Source organism: Malaya genurostris, chromosome 2 (assembly GCF_030247185.1).
Source record: "Malaya genurostris strain Urasoe2022 chromosome 2, Malgen_1.1, whole genome shotgun sequence".
NCBI classification, from domain to species: Eukaryota; Metazoa; Arthropoda; class Insecta; order Diptera; family Culicidae; genus Malaya; species Malaya genurostris.
The window spans coordinates 246318470-246341165 of NC_080571.1; the positions used below are offsets into that span (position 1 = coordinate 246318470).

At 34.8% G+C, this 22696-nt stretch overlaps 1 protein-coding gene across 1 annotated transcript in view; it reads right to left on the reverse strand.

Annotated features, from left to right (window-relative positions):
• The window catches only part of LOC131428530 (zwei Ig domain protein zig-8-like), a 375236-nt gene that overhangs the window by 132363 nt on the left and 220177 nt on the right, over positions 1 to 22696 (reverse strand). The window contains exon 2 of the mRNA XM_058592530.1: positions 17676 to 17744. Within this exon, the coding sequence (XP_058448513.1) occupies positions 17676 to 17742 (67 nt within the window). The 5' untranslated portion in view covers positions 17743 to 17744. The remainder of the gene's footprint in view (positions 1 to 17675; positions 17745 to 22696) is intronic.

The window sequence follows — 22696 nt, forward strand, 5'->3', positions numbered from 1 at the left end:
ATGCTATATTGCTATCTATATTGTATACAACATTTTCGATCCGATAGAAGATGCTACAAGAACTCGAGTCTCTCAATGCATCACCCGTGGAAGAATTTTGCTACATTTCTTCGCTCCACTTCATACTCTGAGTATTTCACGCCCATAAAAAAAATTCACAGTCTGATAATGATCGTTGCTGTGTGGAATTTCCCAAGAGACAATCGCAAGTTGACAATTATCGCAGAAAATCGAATCGATGATTTAACTTGATGATTCTCATACTAGGTTGCAATATTTCAAAACCCTTGTGTGGAGCATTCACAGACATTTTCATAGACACAACTTATGCAAAGGTTATATGCACAAAGTTAGAATAAGCGGCAATAGTAAAATGATTCTGTCGCAATTATCCACTACCTGTATAGAATCGGATCGCGAAACGAGAATAAGCGACCGTTTGTTGCTTCAGAAAGGATCCCCACAGCAGCGTGCTAACCTTTGATTCTCATAAATCTCATCGAGAGAAATTCGCTCTCGCACTGGTGTCGATTCTATGTTAAATGAGCCATGCCAGGGTTTTATTGTTGCGATGATTTCCGTTTCTCTTTGATGGCACTGATTCAATCGTTGAAGAGTTGCCAGTGAACGTTCTTTGATACGATAAAAGCCATCCTTGATATGAGTGGTACATTAAGAAGATAGTATTTATTTGAAGAACATATTACACATTCTCGTGAATGTATTCGGAAAATCTTATTTTAAATATAACTAAACAACATATCCAGTTCAGCGCACTAATAGCTGGGGAAACTAAATTATTCTTATATATATGGTTACATTATACGCAACCAAACTTATGAAATATATCAACACAATTTTTCACTAATATTCCTTTTTTCGCTATCTTAAACCTGTTCCGTTGTGCCAGAAGTTATGTAGTTGTTCAATCTGCATCCTGTCACCTCACTTTCTCTTCAGCTTTCATGTCCCTGTAGTGATTAATCACATTGGTGAAATTATTGACGACATTTGAATTGAAATATTACTTACAACGACCTCTAATGCGAATCATTGATCCCTTATTTTTATCTGCACTTATCTTGCTATTTTCTTTATTAGAAGTGAACTTCATAAAGTTCATTTTTTCTAAATACTCGAAAAATAATTGTTTCAAAAAATATTTTTAATAATACTACTTAGAGAACTATATAAAATGCTTACCTGGTTTAGAATTTATGGATCAACATAACTTTCAAACAAAGAATTAGCCAAATTTGTAATGTAAATCATTTTTGTGATTTTCTTGTTGTTTTTCACGTTACGTTCAATTTGTAATGTAAATCATTTTTGTGATTTTCTTGTTGTTTTTCACGGGATTTGTAGAACTAAGAAGTCTTGAATTCACGTTTGCTTTTCGATTTTGATGCACTACTTTCATTATCGAGAATATGTTTGTTTTCCGTATTTTTTAGACACTGTCTGTTTATTTTTGCCCATGGAAACTAGTTCGTAACAACTAAAACAGTGTTGCTCACGAACATTATTTTTATCAATAACAAGGGGTAACTAAAATTGTGGTAACTGATGTTAAATCGTTAACGATCACTTTTTATTCCGATTTTTCTATGGAGTGTCTGGTCGTGTTGTCGCTTCCGTGTTCTATACGCTATGAACATTATTGTTTTCAGTGACGAATTCCGCTGCGTCATATTGAAAATCGAACTGGATAAAAACAGAGCTTTAAGCTATGGTGATATAATTTGTTGCCTATTTCTTCACAGTGTAGTGCATTTACAATTTATAAAAAAAAACTCCGTTTTACTGTTGGTCGTACACAACAGCGCTTAATTTCAAAGATGATTGTATTTATTCGTGACTACTCAAATAAGTAATTTTAGTTATTTAGATTCACTCATCTCAGAATCGTCTTGTTGTTCACAATAAGTTGTTTTATGGCTATATCTAACAGGATATGAAAAAAAAACTATGAATCCCTAAGAAGAAAATTACAACTTCTACAGGATTGATTCGCAATTTATAATTTGTGCACTTTTTTAAGCGGGCTATCACCACTTCGCTTTCACATTTCTTCCGAGGTGGTCGACAAACATTCTCAATTAGACGATATAAAAAATAGCGCACCTAACGAATAAAAATCTTTTTTAATTCACACAGTGGTGTAGTGATGCTTTTCTTATTTTACATTTGTATAAATATCGCTAGAGAACAGAGTTACCATATTCACAGATTTTTCTGTAAAATCACAATTTTTTTTGCCTGTTTTGCCACACAGATTCTGTGTCACAGAACACAGATTTTATAAAAATTCATAGATTTCTGCAGATTTTTTATGAATATGGCAGATTTTCAAAATGTTTTTCACAGATTTTCACAGATTATGACCGAAAATATGCAACACAGATGGAACACAGATTTTTAATGTTGAAATACAGATTTTAAAATGGCAAGTTTGCTAGAGAATCCTCCAGACAATTTTTAATTGAAACAGCAATAGAAACAAGGAAGCTTATTTGGGAAAAAACTAATATAACCTATTTCCGGTACTTCTGTACCGGGAACTGGGATTTGATATAGTCGCAGAATTGTGGAGAATTTCTTTCCATTTTTTGCAATCTTTCACGGAAAAAAATCAGTTACTGATGTCATGACATCGAAAAGGAAGAAGTACTGAAAATGTTTACGTAAAGATAATTAACCGAAAATTTACATTATTAGAGACTAAACACGTTACATTTTGTATGAATATATCTGAATGTATTCTAACATATTTTATGTGACTGTTGTTAGAATAATATTCCGAGAGCTAGCTTAAACCGAAAAATAAATTCGACTATGAGTTTGGAACCATCTAACGAAAATAAGAAAAAAAAAATTTTTCAACCACTTTGGAAAATTTGTTTCATAGGTGTAACAACACAAGCTGTATTGATTCACCTAAATATTTTAAATAGGACGATTTTTCAAATGATGTTTCGAAGAAAAAAAGCAAAATCATTCCGCAGTATTTGCAAGAATTCGACATAGAGTTTGTTTTTAAGAGGGTTGATTCACTCGTTTTTTTTTTCATGCAGTTCGATTAAATTCTGAAACAAAAAATCAAAACTTAACTTGCGTTCATGCAAGTGAACACGTTATTTTAGGCGTCGTCGTATTTCAAAAACATAATATTTTAATTGTTAATGATTCTGATTAGAAGAAATTTGTCGCGCTTTTCACTGTTTGGCTCTTCAAACGTATATCATTTGAGACATTAGTTAAAGTCGCCCAAAAAAATCGTTCATCACACCATTCCATTCAATTCATATTTAAAATTTTCATATTTTGAAACATAACGCCTGAATTTATGTTACAAAGATTACCATCGTAGTAGAAACACGCCTGAAGTTATACCCATCAACGTCAAATGCGTTACGCTTAAATTCAAGCGAAATCAGTCCAAATGGATCATGATCCGAGAACTTTTAATCATGGTGTAATATCATAACACGAAAATATACTCTTTTCCCCAAATCATGACTCGTTTTGCTCATTTCTAGAATCGGAATTTTGCCCGTGTTATCTTCAAATTGTAGTTCCGTAACCGAAAGTCGGATTCGAATGAAACTTGAAACCATTAAACTTCATTTTTCTACAAGTACACCCGACATTCACGCTACCGTTTTCAGTAAGACACTATTGAAGTATTGAAGAGAGTTGTTGAATTCTGATCGAAGAACTATAACTAGATAAACACCATGAAAGCGTCTAACATGCATTGAGATTGAATGGTTTGTTGACCGTTATGACCTGCTGAGTTTGCTGTGAATGTTCTATTTGCTTTGTCATAATTACTCGAATGAAAATCTATTTTAATCCACCAAATGGTGCAATGACGCCTTTCTCATAGCAGTCATATTCTCATATATAATACACTGGGGTTTATTTTCACGCGGTTTTTTATGCGGTTTTCTATGCGGGGTTTCCGAAGTGACGCGGTTTTTTCACGCGGATTTTCAAAGTTACGCGTATTTTAGAAGTTACACGAATTTCCGAAGTTAAGCGGTTTTCTTGTGTTACCTTTTTTATATATATATATTTATATATAGGTATAGAATTCGCTCAAACTTTAGAAAAATTTATCGAGGCCCAAAGGGCCGAATGTCATATACCAATCGATTCAGTTAGACGAACTGAACAAATGTCCGTGTGCATGTGTGTGTGTGTTGTTGATTTAACTAATTTTTGTCGTGAATACGACTTACTTTACTATGGGGTGCCTTTTCAAAATGTACCCTCTGAGAGAGTGATAAGTTTTTGATCGTGAATATCTATTGTTGTATCTAATGAATCAACATAATTCTTGCGACATGCCATCGGAAATATGATCACAATTTTATGATAAAATTTTCAGTTTTGTGACATAGTCTCAAATAATTCAAAATTAAACTTTTTTGAAATGTTTGGTATAAACGAGTATCGAAGAGGATAATTCATATGGCGCGTTTGCCTTGCTCGTATTTTTAAAGCTCATAGCTCAGTGATCTGTGAAAGGATTTATATAATCTAACTACCAATAGAATCGAAATTTTTCAATTTAAACGTGTATAGCAAAAGCATTGAAGTATTTCAATAGTGCACTATTGAAAAACTTGTCTCATTTGATCCATGTCAACACCAGCCAATCAGAACGCGTTCTAAGGAAGAGAACGAAATATCTGCTGCTGTACAACAAATCGTCCGGGAAAAATGTTCCGAGAAGTGGTGAATATCGCAGTGAGTTCCTCAATTTGGTCCTTGTGAATGCTAGAAACGAATCCCTACAACATATTGATAGTTTCTTTCAATAAATGATGCAAATCCGAAATGAAATAATCGACATTAAAATTCTGTATGCGGCTATTTTTATAGCCGTTAGGACCACCCATTAGTGAAAAAGCTACAAACGAAATCACGTAAAAAGAAAGCTCTTAACAAAAATTGGATCAGCTTGGATTCTATCGCCACTGCGAGCAGATGTATTTTGTGTCGTTTGCAAAGCTAGTTTCGTTTCCGACAAGAGCAATCACGTTACAGCTACCAGTCATTTGCATTGATGAATCCTCAGTTCACTGCAAATCTAGAACAGTTTGGTTAGATTTGTGCACATTTCGCTGTGTGAAACTCACAGTAAACGAGATCAAGTGAAGCCTTCTTTGTTTTTGCGAAAAATGTTCCAGAGTTTAATGTCGTAGAGAATTACGCAATTTGACCTTTCTGAATGCTAGAAACGAGTCCCTTCAGCATATTGATAGTTTCTTTCAATAAATTATGCAAATCCGAAATGAAATAATCAACATTAAAATTCTGAATGCGGATATTTTTATAGCCGTTAGGACCGCCCATTAGTGAAAAACTACAAACGAAATCAGGTAGAAACAAGCCTCTCAATAAAAATTGAAGCCTTCTTTGTTTTTGCGGAAAATGTGCAAAGGGGAATGCTTGCATAATTCATACAATTGATCAACTAATTGATATTCGGAAGTGTTAAGGAACATGTCAGTTGTTTTCGTATTCACGACATCCAGTTATGTCTCTGACATTACCCACCCGCCTTTTTTTATTCAGACAATATGGTTTATGATTTGCATATATTCAAGTAGTTGAAAAATATGTTGTTTTGAATGCTGTCAAATGCCGGAGACAGTTGAAAGCAAAACAATAATTGCAATGGAAAATCAACAACTTATTTAGTTGAAATCTGTTCGCGTCGCTTCAAAATGTCAATGAAAACAACATCGATTGTTAAAGCGTTTGGTGGAATTGTGTCCACTCGATTTGAGAAATTTATGATTCCATAACAAGTGTTTATCTAACAGCGGTGTAGTAATAAAGTTAACCTTGTTTAAGATGCAAAAGATATGGTGACAAATTAGAAAACGTTAATGAATGATCATCTCGTAATCTTTCAGGTATGCGCAAAAATTCGATCATTGATTTACTTCCAGTAGACTGTTTTACTTCCAGCTGTTTGATACCGATGATAATGTTCATGCATTAGCAATAAAACGCTTATTGACATGAATTTAATTTATAAAAGTAACTGGAGCGAAGGGTTTCAAACACACAGAACGCGCTGCGATTGAATGGCGCGTTTGAATTGCCGTCGCAAAATACAAATTCTCAGCGGTTGATGCACCCAAGCTCATATAAATTGACTAAAATTATCAGTGCATAACTTTAGTTCAACGGTTTGAAGGCATCATCTTTCAATACTCATTTCAGGTAAATTTAATAATTTCGCTAATTTACTCGCCCCTCCGGGCACTATTGCTGATTAAAAACGTTTTTCTACATCAATCAAATTCCAAATTTCCGATCGAATCAGAAGTATTTTTTTAGAATTTAGATCTTTACTGATCTCGACTTGACATGATCATGATCATACAAAAATCTAAATCACTTAGAGATCAGATCAGTTCTGATTTTGTAATGATAATTTATTCCTTGGTTTAGAACACTTGAAATCAGCAGTGATCGGTGGTTTTCCCAGCCCTAATGATATTACATGTCAATATAAAATACTAATTATATTTTAACAACGATATTTATTTCATGAATCTCAACATACCGAACTTATTTCAAATAGATCATGACGTATATCAGTAAGTATATTTTGATTATTATCGCAAATCAATAACATTGTTCGAGTTGATTCAACTATTTGCAATGTCTAAAACAAATAAAACCGATTTGTTTTTCAACTAACCGAATTTTGTTTCAATAACAACACCAGTTATTTCAACTAAAATATTTGTTGAAATTGAAAGGTATGTGTTCTCACTAATTGACAGAATTTTTTTCAAACAGTTAAATTAGTTGTTTCAACCATCGTTTCTGCTAATCGAAAAACAAAAATAACAGTTTGTTTAAAACAACAATCGATTAGTTGTACAAAATTTTAACCAATCGAATTCAGAAAATCAACTAATATTCTGGTTGAAATGGGATCGCGGGTTTTTACTTTTTGAGTTATACGAAGTTTTATGTCAAAATTTTAGTTTTTTTGACAGTATCTGTCATACTTGACCTTGAAAACAGAATATGTTTCTATACTTAGATTCCACACGGTAATAGCTATCCAACAAGCCATAGATTGTTAAAATCCGTCCATTTTCAACGAAAATATTGACATTTTTGTGTGAGCGACTTTTCCCCCTATTCCAGCAGTAGGAGTTTTGTGCGCTGTATGACAAAGCAATGCTTGGGAGGAACGTGAAACACGATTTTTTATACTGTTACATACAATTGTTTCTAAGTACCAAAAATACAGTGTACAGCATCCTTTTTCAGGACAATTTGCCTTGGACCGATTTTAGCACGGTTCGTTTTTGGCAACATAATCGTTCGAATATGACATATGTACAGGGTCCGGCACTCGAAGTGTAACCAATTAAATAGGCCATAAATTCAGTTTGGAAAATTACTTTTACTTAATTCAAAGTACAAAATGTGTAAAAATAATACAAAATTCAGAATCAATTCACTTTTGCTCGATATGACCACCTTTTGCCTTGACTTGATGACTTGAGAGAGCGAAGGAGTTGCTTCGTTTGGCCGAAAGCGGTCAATTTCCGAACATTGTATTTTCTGACGAGAAAATTTTTCCAATTGAGCAATTCGTAAACTCTCAAAACGATAGGGTTTACTTGACCGACCGTTCATACGAGAATTTGAGTCATCGATTGGCCACCAGGAGGCAGCACCCGCAACAGATAATGGTTTGGGCCGCTGTAACCGCAGATGGGCGCTCTCCAATCGTTTTCATCGTGCCTGGCGTCACCTGTAAACTAGATGATATCAGCATTTTCGAGTTTAAAGTAATTCCATAATTATATTGATTTAAACTACTTACAGCAATAAATGTTGGAAGAACATAACTTCCATATACCATACGACTCAGTTCGTTGAGATCAGCAAATGCGTGAGTGACAAACAATTTCACTCAATTTTCACGGATGGCTAAACCGTTTTCTACAAACTCAGATTAATATGAAAAGTAGTATACTCCCAAACAAGGTTCCTTAATTACGCTTGGATCCGACTTCAGATTGCGGAACCACAGGATGATATGTGAACCGAAATTAAAACAATGCAATTCATTTTTCTCGTAGATGGTTGAACCGATCTAAGATTCAAATGAAATCTAAGAATCATCTATGATTCAAATGAGAGTCCATTTCACATAAATTAATCAGGTTTATCGGGTTTGCAGATTTGTATAGTCGATTACGAAATAAATTTTTTTCAGTTTAAGCGGTATTCGTTTTTGGATTCGGAATGTAACCCCAAATTTTAATTCGCACTACAATTTTTCAAAGATGTCTACACACTCCTCAGGTGAATTCAACTGACATCGGCTACACCGATTTTCGAACTCCGGTTCCAGTATCGAATGGTTTCTCAAAGCTCAATCGTTTTCTCAAAAAAGGCTAAATCAAATTTCAAAAACAAAAATTCAAATTAAAGGATTTATGGTCCCATACAAAATCATGAATTTTATCTGATTCTAGAATTATAGGGTGATGAGTTTTTAAAATTCATACCGATATAGAAGATGACAATCCAAAAAAGCTTCAAAGTTGGCTTCAAAACTATTGCAATTTATTCGTCATATTAATTTTTGGCCATACGAATCGTTATTGCTTATGTTGGTTCCTGAATACCGGTTCTGGTAATATCGTAAATAACCGTAAACTCTGAAGTGGAACTTATTTCGACATCTCATGGAATGTTCAATCGATTATTACACGTTTAGATTCAAATTCGATCCGATTTGCAGTTTCGACATTACAGAGTAAAAAGTGAATAGAACTTTAAATTGCCGCTTGAAACGACGGTCATTAGAATAATGTCATGAGAACTAAAACACCGAAGAATATTCATGCAAAAAACACATGTAGATGATAAAAAAGAGTATCAGCTCACTATTAGGTGGATTGAGCACGTTTTTCGTCTTGGTACAGCTCAAAAAAATTACAACTGGTTCGATGCGATCGATGCACAAAGTAGACTGGCCAATAAGTCACAATCGCTTATAATTTATTTAAGCCCCATAATAAAATAAACGATTTGAGGGTGGAATCATTGCCAACGTGTTAAAAGGCCAAATTTGTTAATATGTATTGAGTCTTTTCCGTGCACATGAGTTACTGCACAGATTCATGAAGAGAGGGAATTACTCAGCTTAGCTCTGAGATTTGTTGTTCTCACTGTCACGTCTAACTCTGTGAGAGGTTGAATGTACACCGTTAGGAGAGCATCAGTGGCTTATGCTTATGGAAAGTTGAAAACAAATTGCTGTCTCATTTGCAACGTCGAAGCGGTTTTATTGATAAAGTTATTGACAGAGTTGCTCGACATGCAGAGCATCGAATTCTTAAATTGCATCGATGATATGAAATAAGTTTAAAGAAAAATCTAAAAGTATATCATTATTTCTTTGTTTGGAGAAACATAAGCGAATGTTCATTCTTCAACCGTTAGCTTTTATTTACAACGAACTGTTACAACTGATTCTATACCTCATAAGCAGTGCACAACCCGTAAATTTCGTCATGAGATGCCACTGATTTCAACCGATTCGTGATTGAGTTACCCCGCTTGTTCGAACACAATCGCAAATCAAGCTCAACGTCTGAAATTAATTTAGACTTTCAAATAAAAGCACACCTTTGCACTTCACAAAATACACCGATTTCTGCACAACTCATCTTACCATGGTAGAAAAGATCGTGATATTATTTGTGCTTTCGTTTATGCAAATGGGACAAACGTTGATAAAACAATCTTAGAGACTCATACAAATACTGTTTAGACTTATTAGGTAGGTGCTACGGTCAAAGCGTCTCATTTACGTTATGCTACCTACAAGTGTGATTTAGATTAATGGACAGTAATGTTGATTTAGACTTGCATTCTGTTCAAGTGATTGCAGTTATGTGCAAGTTATAATGTACCAGTAAAATTAGACGAGTTATCTTTAAACGATCCAATCAACTCGCTATTCCAGAAAATAATTTTAATCATATATAAAACGAGAAGTAACACTAGATAACATCTGAAAAGAATATGTGACTGCTATCTCCAGCATTTCCAGACACAAGCTTTCAGCAAAGCGCTTCAGTCGCTTGGAAAAATTCACCTGAGTCAGAAACGCTTCTGTTTGCGACGCTTCACAGTGGCCTCAAACAAGAGAACAAACGAAACGAAAACGTGTTTTAAACTTTCATGACGCTTCACTACTGGGTTGTCTCCAAAAAAGGTTGCACTTCTTATCGCTTGAGATGCAGACAAATCTTTTGATAAAAAAGTAAAGTATAAAAATAAAAGTCACATCCCCTGAAACAAACTCAATAAGTTTCTATGAACAAAACGTTTTACTTTTTTTGTCAGCCTCTCCTTTCAGGCCCACTGCGACCTTCGGCAGTTAGTTAGAAGTCGGTACCAGGAGAAAAGACAAGCCAGTCCCAGGCGACGGTTGCTCGCGAATCCCAATTCAATCAGCCGTATCTTCCCGAAGGACAGATTCGAAAGTTTTATGAATTCAGCGAAGCGGAATATGGTGCCTCAGAAGCGCAGCTGCGATGAAGGGGTGAGATAAAAACTTTGTACCTTCGGTAGCTCTTTTCTAGTGGCAAAACAGTTTCGCATTTAGCGTTTCGACGATTTCGCTACCTTCTTGCTCAGTGAGGCGGTGGCCTACATTAGGAGAGCAAAAAAAAAGGCGAAAATATATAGCACCGATGGGAGAATGTGAAACGATTCAATAATTTGTTCCTTGTCTTCTCGATTGATTTCTTTCGGTGTTCGATGATTGATTTTAATCGCAGTCCGCGAAATCCATTACGGAAGAGGTATCTAAAATTCGACAGTTTAAATTATTCGTACTACGAAATCTGGGACGTATATCAGCTTGCGATCACACCGATTGATATGATTTTACTTTAAATGTTTTGTTTTATTTTGAAGAATAAAATACAAATCTTCAACGATTTGTGTTTCAGTCTTGTTAAGACGTAGAACCGTTTTGAGCTAGTTTTAAATTGGATCAGTATCAGTGTCGGCGGCAAAGCAGAATAGGAAACGATAGACTTTGTAACGCAGTGTATGTTTATTTTTTGTTGAATTTGTTTCCATAAGTATAGGACTGTAAGTGCATGCTTGGTCCCTCTAGTCTACTAGACTTTTTTTCATGTGTTTTCATATGCAGGGTAGTTTAATTGGTAAAACAATTTTTCCGATAAGGAGTTGGGTACGGGTTCGAGTGACGACGTTTTCGCAGTTTTTATTACACAGTTGGATTCGCATGTAATTTTTCCAATCTGGTTTCCCCGTTAGATACTGAGGAAATTTACAAATGTTCAAGTTTCCAGGCCCCTTGAAAAATGCCGGGCTCTGGTAGCATCCCCTCGATCTACTCCCCACTTGGTGTCCCTGTTCATTAATACATCAAGCAGGCTTCTGTGCAGTCAATTATTGAACAGTATATGCGCCATTCAAGAGAGACTTGACACATGCGAAGTGTGCTTTCAAAAAATTTATCAGCATAGCTGATTGCAAGAATCTAGCGTTCCTTCCGAATTTTCCGCACTAATAATTATTATGAACAAGTTTTCCTGCAAATTTGTTTTTAATGATGGCCCAGATATTTTCAGTCTTCTCGATCAATTTCACGAGGCTTCGTTTATGAATGTGGATAATTTTCGTTACTTTCAAATTCTGTATAAAAATCTCCAAGCTGCCAACTTCCAGCTCGAAAAAATTCCCCCAAACGCTCACGTCTACCGGATGTTTGGCATTGTTTTCCGACCAAGTACGCTTCACTCGAACCCACTTGCAAAAAGTTACTGCAACCGAGCAAATCGTCTTCGACCAATCACGACCATTATGCTAGAGTTGTCAGTTTTCCTTTTTTATAAATATAAAAAAATAGTGTAGAATATTTTTTTAGAAAAAAATGGAGAGTTGTATGCAAGACACGACCGATCACGATTACATTAAAAATGAAATAATTCTAAGATACCCATAATAAATACAAAAATAAAGATGATGATGGATGCACTAAAAGTCACAAATTACAAACTTGCTCTACTTTTAGTGTTTACATTTTTTGGCGAATGATCAATATGACAATTAGATTCTTTCAGAACAATTGATTCTACTCTATTTTGATGCCTTCAACAAATTTTTACTTTTGAACATTTTTGGAAAATATACTTTAAATGAAAGTCAATTATGATGATTTCAAAGTTACTTGAAATATCAATTTTGGATACGAACAACCTCAAGATATAAATCTGGACAAATGAAACGATTTTATATCATAATAATTTTCAAGATAGAGAACGTAAAAACTTAATCATTTTATAAACAGCGATTAGTCTGTGCAAATTATTTGTACTAAGTTGCGAATCTTTTGAAGCGTTTTATTCCTGGTGGGACAACAGCTTGTTTAAATCGATACTGCATAACGATTTGCATTGCATTATTTTTGCTACACTTAGTCTGGATCCCTTCTATAAGATTATTGGAAGCAAGATTAGACCAAAATATTATGCTTTATACGACTAAATCAATTTCTAAGTATTCAATTAGGTTACATGATTATTGTTTGGTTTAATAATAGGGTCTGAAGGATTTTGCTCAGAGATCTTTTTTTGTATTTAGCCACATTTAATGAAAAATAATTATCTATGATTATCATCATAACACAACTTTATACTGAAATTATTTGCGCACCACCGTGTTGTTCGTATGTAAATAGAGATTTCAGTATGCAAACTACCCGTTGACAAATTAAAACATTTTTAAACTTTTTCGAATCAAGTTAAATGAGGAAAATTTATCAATAAATCACAGAGATACAAGCGCTTCAAATTAGCGTCGAAAAATCTATCGCCGATAATTCTAAGTTGGCCTGCTAGTTGCCGGAGAATCAAGATAAGCCATGGGTAAACTAAAGCAGAAATGTATTCGGGCATATATTTATAGATTTCCTTTTGTGGTTATAGTTCATACTGCGCAAATCGGACGAGAGTTTGACATCATACACTGAGACTGTCATTGGCTCGTGAAAACATAGGTCAATTCAATCCAATCTTTCAATGGTATGCAATTGAAATACTTATACCGTTTTCGTTTATTGATCAGAGCAATCCGAAAGTTGACCCAGAGTCGCCAAAATAGCTTTTGATGAGTTTGTTTTAGCAACCTGGGGTCGCTCTAGATCGGACTCCAATCACGTAGTTTCGCTCTGAAAATTTTCTCGGGTCGCACCACGCATCCATGCGAGTTTGTTTATTTTTTCTTTTTTCTATGAGTTGTTGTTTAGGGCGCTTACCACGTGTTCGTTTTACTCGGAGTCAGAGTCGCCCGCGTGTAGGTTCTAAAACGAAATCGACATTAAATGACGTTACCGCATAAGTTTAAGTTGAATGTTTTCGAATCGATTGGTAGTTGAATTATAGAAATTCATCACCAAATGACTGAGTTATAAACGTTCATAATTATGACAGAAAAAGGTTACGCGGTTATTTTTGAAACTTTTAATTGACCCCCGGCCTCGTATAATGAAGAGTAAGGCATTTTTAATGTCAAAAATCCCGGAGGGCCGTGTGTCATACACCAATCGACTCAGCTCAAGATAGAGATGTCAGAGATGACTGGACTGATTTTGATCAAACAAGTCGCAAGTGAAAGGTTTCCTCGTCACACAGTGTTTTATAGAGATAAAAACGTGATCTTAATTCAGTAGCCTCCAAACCGTTGCACATAACAGCTTTTGAGAAATTGTTTACAAATATATATCGCGCAATCTGATTCTGTCACTACTACTCATAGCCTACTTTTACAAAAAATATATTTATATATATATATAAAATACACACCAAAAAATTTTGAATAATACAGGTGACTCAATTCCTCATACGATGTAATTCATAAAGACCTAATCTGTCAAACGACGGAAAATTTCATTTGTAATGACTTAATGTTAGATTAGCTTGATTTTTACTGGTTTCGACTGTAACTTGCATTCTGCTAGCAGGTGGGACTATATGCATTTAAATGCTCCTTTTACCAGCCATGCAGATGTGTGCTTATGTGGCTCAGTCGATTAACAGACGTACTTGCGATCCAATGATTCTCGGTTCAAGTCGCGGCGGTTGCTATCAGTGTTCTTTTTTATTTAAACGAAATTCATGTCATGAAGTTTTAGACACAATATTAAATATTCTTCCACGTGAATTTGCGTGAACTGCGACGCTCCATTTATGTGCATCTAATAATTTGTAAAATCACAGGCATTTTTTTAAGTGTGTAATTCCTGAAGAGATAGAAAATGGTTTCTTCTAAAAAGCTCTAGAACTATTGAAAATAATTTACTTTGTCGCATATACCTAACGTCAGGCACCGTTTTGAATATACAAAGTGTTTTTTATGGCAACGCCCTTAAAACCAGTTGTTAATCGTACCTTGTTTCGAGTTATTTATAAACATACTTTGTTTGGAAATATTATAGAAAATATAGAATCTCATCTATAACTACAACTACATCTATGACTGGCGACTACAATTTTACAAGTTATATCTTGTAGGCAGAAAATCAACATCGAAAACTATTTTTTTTGTTTCGATTATAAAACTTGTAATTTAAAGTCATTTACCTTTTCGAATCAAAAAATTTTTCGTGAAAGGAATAGACTTACTCATAACACTATACCCGTCCCCCTCAAAAACTTTGGAAAATATACACTTGACAATGAAAGGACATTTGCTGCTTCGTTTCCGTGTTACTATATGCTAACCACAGTGCATACAATTCTGGTTCATGCTGGAAAAATAATTGAAAATTCTCTCTTGCCGTCGGACAGATGCCCCAGGAGCAGAAAGAGTCGGTAACAAATCTATAAAAATGTTTACGTGACTCCTAGTGTTGTCTGACAGCACTCTTTTCCATGACGTTTCGATTTCAGCACGGTTCGTTTCTGCAACGTCATCGTTCGAACATGAAATATGAATAAGAAAGTTGGCAGTATTTTCAAATTCAAAACAATTTCATATTTAATATTTTTTAATCAGATCCGACTTCCGGTTCAGGAGATACAGTGTAAAAGATTCACATAAATTTATCGGGTTCATCGGGACTATCCCGATATGTGATATGGGTAGTCGATTACCAAATAAAATTATTTCAGTTTTGCCGGTATTCGGCTTCCGATTTCAGAAGGTACCCAAAAATTTTATTTGGAATGCACTACGATTTCTCAAAAATAACTATACAGATTTTCAAAAATTTGGAATCAATTGAAATTATTTACAATCTCTTGAGTGAATTTGGCTGACATTGGCTGCACCCGCTTCCGATCTCCGGTTCCGAAAATATTGGCAATAGTGAAGCTCAATCGTTTTCTCCAAGATTGCAAACCGAATTTCATAAACGAAAATTTGAAAAGATTAATTATATTGGTCAATTTTATCCGCTTACGACTTCCAACCCTTGATTTACAGTGTGATAAGTTTTGAAATTCAACCCATCAGTGAAGATGACGACACTAAAAACCGTAGAATATCTTCAAAGTTTGGCCCAAAACCATTCCAATTTATATTAATTCATGGCCAATCGAATCATTTTGGATTATGCTGCTCCCTGAATACCTGCTCCGGTAGTACCGTAAATAATGCCCAAAAATTCTTAAGTAAAACTCACTTCGATATCCCATGGAATGCTCATCGATTGTAACATTGTTTAGATTCAAGGAAATAGTTTCATGGATTCATTTTTTTTCTTTTCGATCCAACTTTCAGTTAAAAAATTACTTGGTATTAAGTGATTAAAATTTGTCAAAATTGTCATTTAAAATGACGGTCATTAAAATAATTTCATGAGAACCAAAAATACCAAAGAATGCTCATGTAAAAAACACATACGGACTGATACAAAAGGTATCATCTCACTGCTTAGTGAATTAAGAACGTTTTTATATGAGAAAAACGTTCTGCGATAAGAAACGAATTCGAGCTTGTAAACCGATATAGAGCAATTCCAGAAATTAACAGCAGTTAAAAATGGTAAAATCAGGATCGACTTGCTCCGATTTGAATGAAATTTTGCACATTGCAATCAAATAAACAATTGATGGAAATATAAAAAATGGTGTTATAATTAAATATCCAAGTATCTCAAGAACAACTACTTTTAGAAGTATATCATAAACAAATTTATTGCCTTTAAACTGTACAATAAAATTCTACTGTTTGAATGATTATCTTTCAACGAGAACTTGAAATTTCAAAAATATCTCTGTAAATTTTTTTAGCTGTAACTTCTTCATTTTTCAAAAGGCATGGATGGGATAGCCATCAATCTTTAGGTTTTAATAAGAACTATAAAATAAAAATTATTCAAAAAAAATCGAAACCCTGATTTTTTTTTTTATTTTTTTTTTGGTTCATATTTAAATTATTGAGAAAAAAAATCAAATTTTTTATTCAGTGTATATATTTTTAGAGTGTCCTGTTGATTCCCTACAACTTCTTCCTGGACGCCATTTTTGTACGATGAACGGTTTCCGAATTACAACGAGACCCGTAAACTGGTTTAGCTGTAACTTCTTCATTTTTCAAAAGGCACGGAAGAGATAGCCATCAATCTGTAGGTTTTAATAACAGTTTTAAAATAAAATTATCAAAACAAAATTAAAACCATGCTTGTTTTTTATTTACCTTTTTCGGATTATTTTGTAATTATTGAGAAAAAAAAATCAAAACTTTTTTTCGATGTATATTTTTTTAGAGTACCCAATCGATTCCCTACAACTTCTTCCTGAACGCCATTTTTGTACAATTAACGGTTTCCGAGTTACAACGATTTGAAAAAGGCAATTTTTGTGAAATGCAAAAATACATACGCCCATTTTAAAAATCAGTCGTGAGTCGGATTGACCTCTCAATCGGTTCAAAACTTATGGTTTGCCATATTGAAGCCATGTGCAAAGTTTCATCCAAGTCGGAGAAGGTCGAGTCTGATGATCTGCTAAGCATTTCTGGAATTGCTTTATTGTAGCTTGGCTTCTTGTAAATTCAGGGATTAGGCTGTCATGGAATAGTTTTCTGGAAAATTGAACCTTTGTTTCATACGGATGCGAAGTAGACATTTTTGATACCGAAACAATTTTAAAATGTCCGAAATCTGATACCAAGAAGAAAATTCCCGGAAATGCTATGTCGTACTCAAACTACCCCTACGATTTCAGATGGAAATAAGTAGCAAAATATTATTTCGTTGTCTTATACATTCTCGTTCTATCGGATAAGTTAACTGTATACATTGAAGCCGGGAAAAAAACAAACAAGCCATTCCCGAAGAACGCAATTTGCATACTGGGACTGGCGAAATTGCAAATCATATTTCTCAATCACTACCCGTAATACATTGCTGATTCCGAAAGCTTACGGCATAGATACAAATCCCCTATGATCAACTTTCCACGCTACCCTGACCGGTCGGTCCTTTTCCGATTCTGAATATAAGTTGAAATAAATTGGATTCTGTTGACACAAAGTTGATTGTGCTGGTGCATTGTTTTATTTTTTTTTTTGTGTAAAAAGTGGATATCAATATGGTGATTTTGTGTACCTTTGGAATGATTACATACCTAGATTAATGTACAATACTAAAAAGAGCACCACTTTCATGTTGAGTAAATGTCTACATAGATCCATGGCTGTAATAAAAAAAGAAAATGTTTCATAATTAGATACGTTGACAAAAGAAAATTCAATTTTCTAAACGATATCAAAAGTTCCGTTTTCATTCCAGAGTTCATTTAACAAATCAGTGCACGAATAAAAGGAATTATCAGAATATAAAACGAACATCATTCAGCACAGCTAACTAAATCGTTTGATAGATATTTTCTCTGGCTGTAGATCACACTGTGAACTTTAATTTCTCCTCATCCTCATCCAACATTCAAGTCTATTAATCTTCCAACCATCAAACTCCCATCAATTTCAAAAATCCATTCATAATGTTTCTTAAACGATTTCACTTACAGTGTCTACTCGGGATTGCAGCCAGCAGCCCCCAGGGGAGCAACACAATCCCGCAGCACGGTGCGGAAACTGGAACCGGCTGTTCGACGCGCCTGGATCACCGAAGCATTCCCGTGGAATGTAGGCATGGCCCCACCTCTCGCTCGTCTGCACCAAGCCGATGGTAAACTTTTCCCATTTTCTTCCGCTTGTTTTCATCCATTCCATTCCATCCATCAGATACCGCTTGCACCCACCGCAATGGTGCGGCTTTCCTATCTAAATAAACTGCCATCAAGAAAGTCGACTTTTTGCGTCTGGCATGCCTACGCGCTCGCTGAACTTAATACCGATGAAAACTGAACTGAAGCCGTCTTTGTTTAGAGCGATAAATTTCCAATTCGAGAGGCGGTGTTTACTACTCACTGTTTAGGCTATAGAAAAAAAAAATTCATTTCAATGCAAAATATTCGCTGAAATGAGCTTACCCACGGTGGAAAAAGTCGGCGGGGATGCTGGGATAATTTGATGAATTATAAATAAACCGTGATTTCACAAGGCGGTTCGATTCTCTTAATTTGAGAAAGATTGATTTGATTTGTCACGAGGTCAGCTAATTCCGATCCATCATTAAAACTTCTTAGGGCTTCACGATGTGAAATGAGCTGTATGAATTAGTCAAACTCCACAATCGATTTCCCCCCCAAAAAAATAAGGAACGTTGGAGTAAATAAATGCTATTTCGAACCAAAAATTTTAATAAGTTATGTTAAAAACACAGCATTCCTAACATGAATGAGATTCCAACTGATAATGGAAAAAATCTATCATTAGATAACATCAGCTGCGAATACTCCTACACGTTTCCAAGACCCTCCCGACTCAACTTTATTTCTCGACTCATCCATGTTAAAGGACACTCGCGGAATACCGGAACACCTACGCTTGGTGGAAATTCTAAAAATATTTTTTTAATTAGCTCCGGAATGTTGGTGGCGGGTCGCGTATTGAACAGGATGCGGGTTTTGGTATTTACAAGAATTATTTATCCGTCTCTCTTAAGCTAGTATAAATAGCCTGCTGCTGTTTGTTTCACCTAGAGTCTAGTTAGAGTCACGCAGAGAGAAAATTAGTCAAACTGGGACCCCTGCCACTGGACGATTTTTATGTTGTTTACTTTGGCAATCAGGCTAATTTGGTGAACTTCAAATGACTCTTGATTTGAAATTAAAAAACTTAAAATTATTGTTTAGATATTTGGTTAGATTTTCTGGAGCTTAAACTTGAGCAACGATCCCTCGTTACTTATGGGGATTAACTGAAATTGCACAGAGAATTTCTAGATTATCAGACTTGGGAATGTACATCTTCTGGCAACCCCAGAATTCATTAATCAATACCGACACCAACAATTTTCGATACTGTAATCTTGAAGCAAAATTAGTCGCGTAACTTTTTTCTGTCTTTGATATTTTGAACGCTTATAACTCAATCATTTGTTGATGAATTGATATAATTAAACAACCAATCGATTCGGAAACATTTAACTTAAACATATATGACAACGTCGCACAGTGGTTCGAGTAATAAAAACGTGGACATAAATCAGTAGCTGCCAAACCGTTCTTTTAATGCACAACGGCTAAGTAGCAAATGTTGAGAATAATATTCTGTTGTTGTAGTCTAATATTATCAGTATATCGAATAAAATTTTAATATCTAACACTTGTGAATTATTTACAGCGAAATCAAAGTGCGTCCATACTTTCTGGAACAGTCTTATCACTGATGATTTTGTGAGCAAATCTCACAAAAAAATTTCATGATTCAAATAATTTTGCTCATAATATTATTAGAAACTAGCTGACCCGTCGAACTTCGTCTCGCCCAAAAACTATTTGTTCGCATTTATGTGTTCGAAGAGCAGAATGGTCAAACGACTAAGTGGTTAACGTTTTTCTCCAATATTTTGCTGATTACTTAACTGCTGATTACAATCAATGGAATTCGACACACATTCGCTTTAGCCCAAAAAAAGAAACATCACCCAACATTAATGTAAACATGTGTACAGCTTTTAAGCATCGATAATGTTTTCTAAAAACTTGTTCTGTACGTTCAAGTTGCCAAAAAGTACCACACGTGCTTTAGAGTTCTAATAAAGTGGATATTTTTAGATACGAAGGAACTTCTGGTGCCTTGGAGAAACGACGCTTACATTTTAAGTTGATATTGAACTTACCAATTTGAGCATTCTTCTCAGCAAGAATGGCTTTTATCGTATCAAAGAACACTCTCTAGCAACTCTTCACACGATTCAATCAGTGCCATCAAAGAGAGACGAATATCATAACAAAACACCTGCATGGTCCATTTAACACAGAATGGACACCGATGCGAAAACGATTTTCTCTCGACGACCCGTCTGGGCATCACGGGTTAACACGTTGGGGTAGGGATTCGCTCCGAAGCAATTCTCGTTTTGCGATCCGATTCTATTCGGGCAGTGGATAATTGTGATAGAATCATTTTACTATTGTCGCTTATTCTAACTATGTACATATAACTTCGGCATAAGTTGTGTCTATGAAAATATCTGTGAATATTGTAACCTAGTATGAGAATCATCAAGTTGATTCATCGGTTCGATTTTCTGGGATAATTGTCAAATTGCGATTATCCCTTGTTAAATTCCACACAGCGCCGATTATTGCAAAACTGTATCTATTTTGGTAAGGGCCGTGAAATACTCAAAGTATGAGATGGAGCGAAAAAATGTAGAAAAAATCTTTCACGGTTCATGCATTGAGAGGCAGTGAGTTCTTGTAGCATCATCTACCAGATTGACGATGTTGTATGCAATTTAGAGAAATAGTATCAATCAATCTTGAATATTGATATCTAATTGCCACTTATTATGTGCGCTTCGTGTAATCTAAATCATTCGAAAGCAAAATGCAAGAAAAATCTATTAGTTTGACTTCAGCGCTTCTAGAGCACAAACTTTTTGTTGATTCCCAATGACCAATAGTATTCATCTGACTCCATTACACACATTCTGGAATTCCACCAGTCATTTAGTAGGCAACAATGTTCATACCCAATTAAGCACGTGGCTCGGTATGACGAACCACATGAATCAAGCATGCACTTCACACAAATCAACTCGTTGCGCGCTAAAAGATTCTTTCAACGATCTAGTATTCCTTTCTTCGATGGCCAAACACTTATGCAACTCGTTATGCGCCAAACACCTATCAATGATCTAGCAATCATTGGCGACTTTTTCAGTGGAAAATTCCATTGTCCATACAAAATAACTTTATTGGTTTTTCCCACTTTTCCGGTAAGTTTTCGTAATTTTTTTGATGAGCGAACCCGGTGGGGGTAAAAACTGATCAAACAAAAAAAATCATCTCAATCCGTCCATCCGTTCTTACGTGATGCGATTACAAAGAATGTTCTCTGCATTTTTATATATATAGATAGGTATGATCTCACACGTTTCATGACTTTCATAATTTTCTTAATCATGGTACCGGCAATGGATTATTATCCGTGTATAAATAATAACGATTGTTTGTCTGTCAATGAAAAAGTGCTACTTAACCCATTCAATATAATAAAAAATCACATTCACTCACATTAAAAGTCCGTTTACTGAAAGCGGTAACTTGTAAAACAATCATAAAAGGCCATTTATTCCGAGCATAAAATGTGTATATTTTTATGTATGAGGAAATATTAAATATAAATCAATCGCGGTCAAGTTCGAATTAATACAATCGACATCAAAAGCGACTTTTTCTGACAACCGCAACGAAGAAGAGCAAACGAAATTAAGCCTCAACTCTTTTTTTTTTCTTTCGAAGATTCAATGCTCAATGCGTCATGAATGATTGATATCACTGATTATAGCTTGATAATTGATATGTCCTGCGAAACAATCAATGCCAATATAAAAATGTAATCAATGATGTAAATGCCCAATTCCTCTCGAAATGGGCTGTGAAGAAGTGTTCGTTATTATTTGGCACATACTGGAGAGCAAATTAATTATGAATATAACACAGTCGTTTGATTCGCTGCAAAAAATGGGACAGCTCGGGATGAAGTCGATGATTTTTCAGCTAGTTAAGCTGAAAGAATTATTGACTCAAACAATAAAAATCTCAATAATGTTCAATTGAAATTAACCGATATTAAATTCAGTCGAATTTGCAAAAGCGGTAGCGAATGATTTCTCTCAGTAGTTGATAGAGATGGGCGTTTTCGACTCACAATTATATTTATGTGGATACTCGACCGTCTATCCATTTACTTGTGCATAAATACGTATATCCAACGTTTTTTCGTTACTTTTTTCTTAGGGGCGCGAAAGCGGAACTTCTATTTAGGTTTTATTGTAAAAAAATAGTAACTTTCGATGACAATAAACATTAGAAACTTTAAAGCAGCTTCCAAATTTTAATCGAAATTTCCTCATAAATTCGCGTTTACGAACTTTACTGTTATGGTACTTATAATAATGATGATTTTTTATTAAACATGAATCCACATACTTCATAGGTTCGAAGATGTTAAATGGTGACCCACTGTTATTAGCATATAGCGATGACTCGTTTTCAGTTGAAAAGAAGCT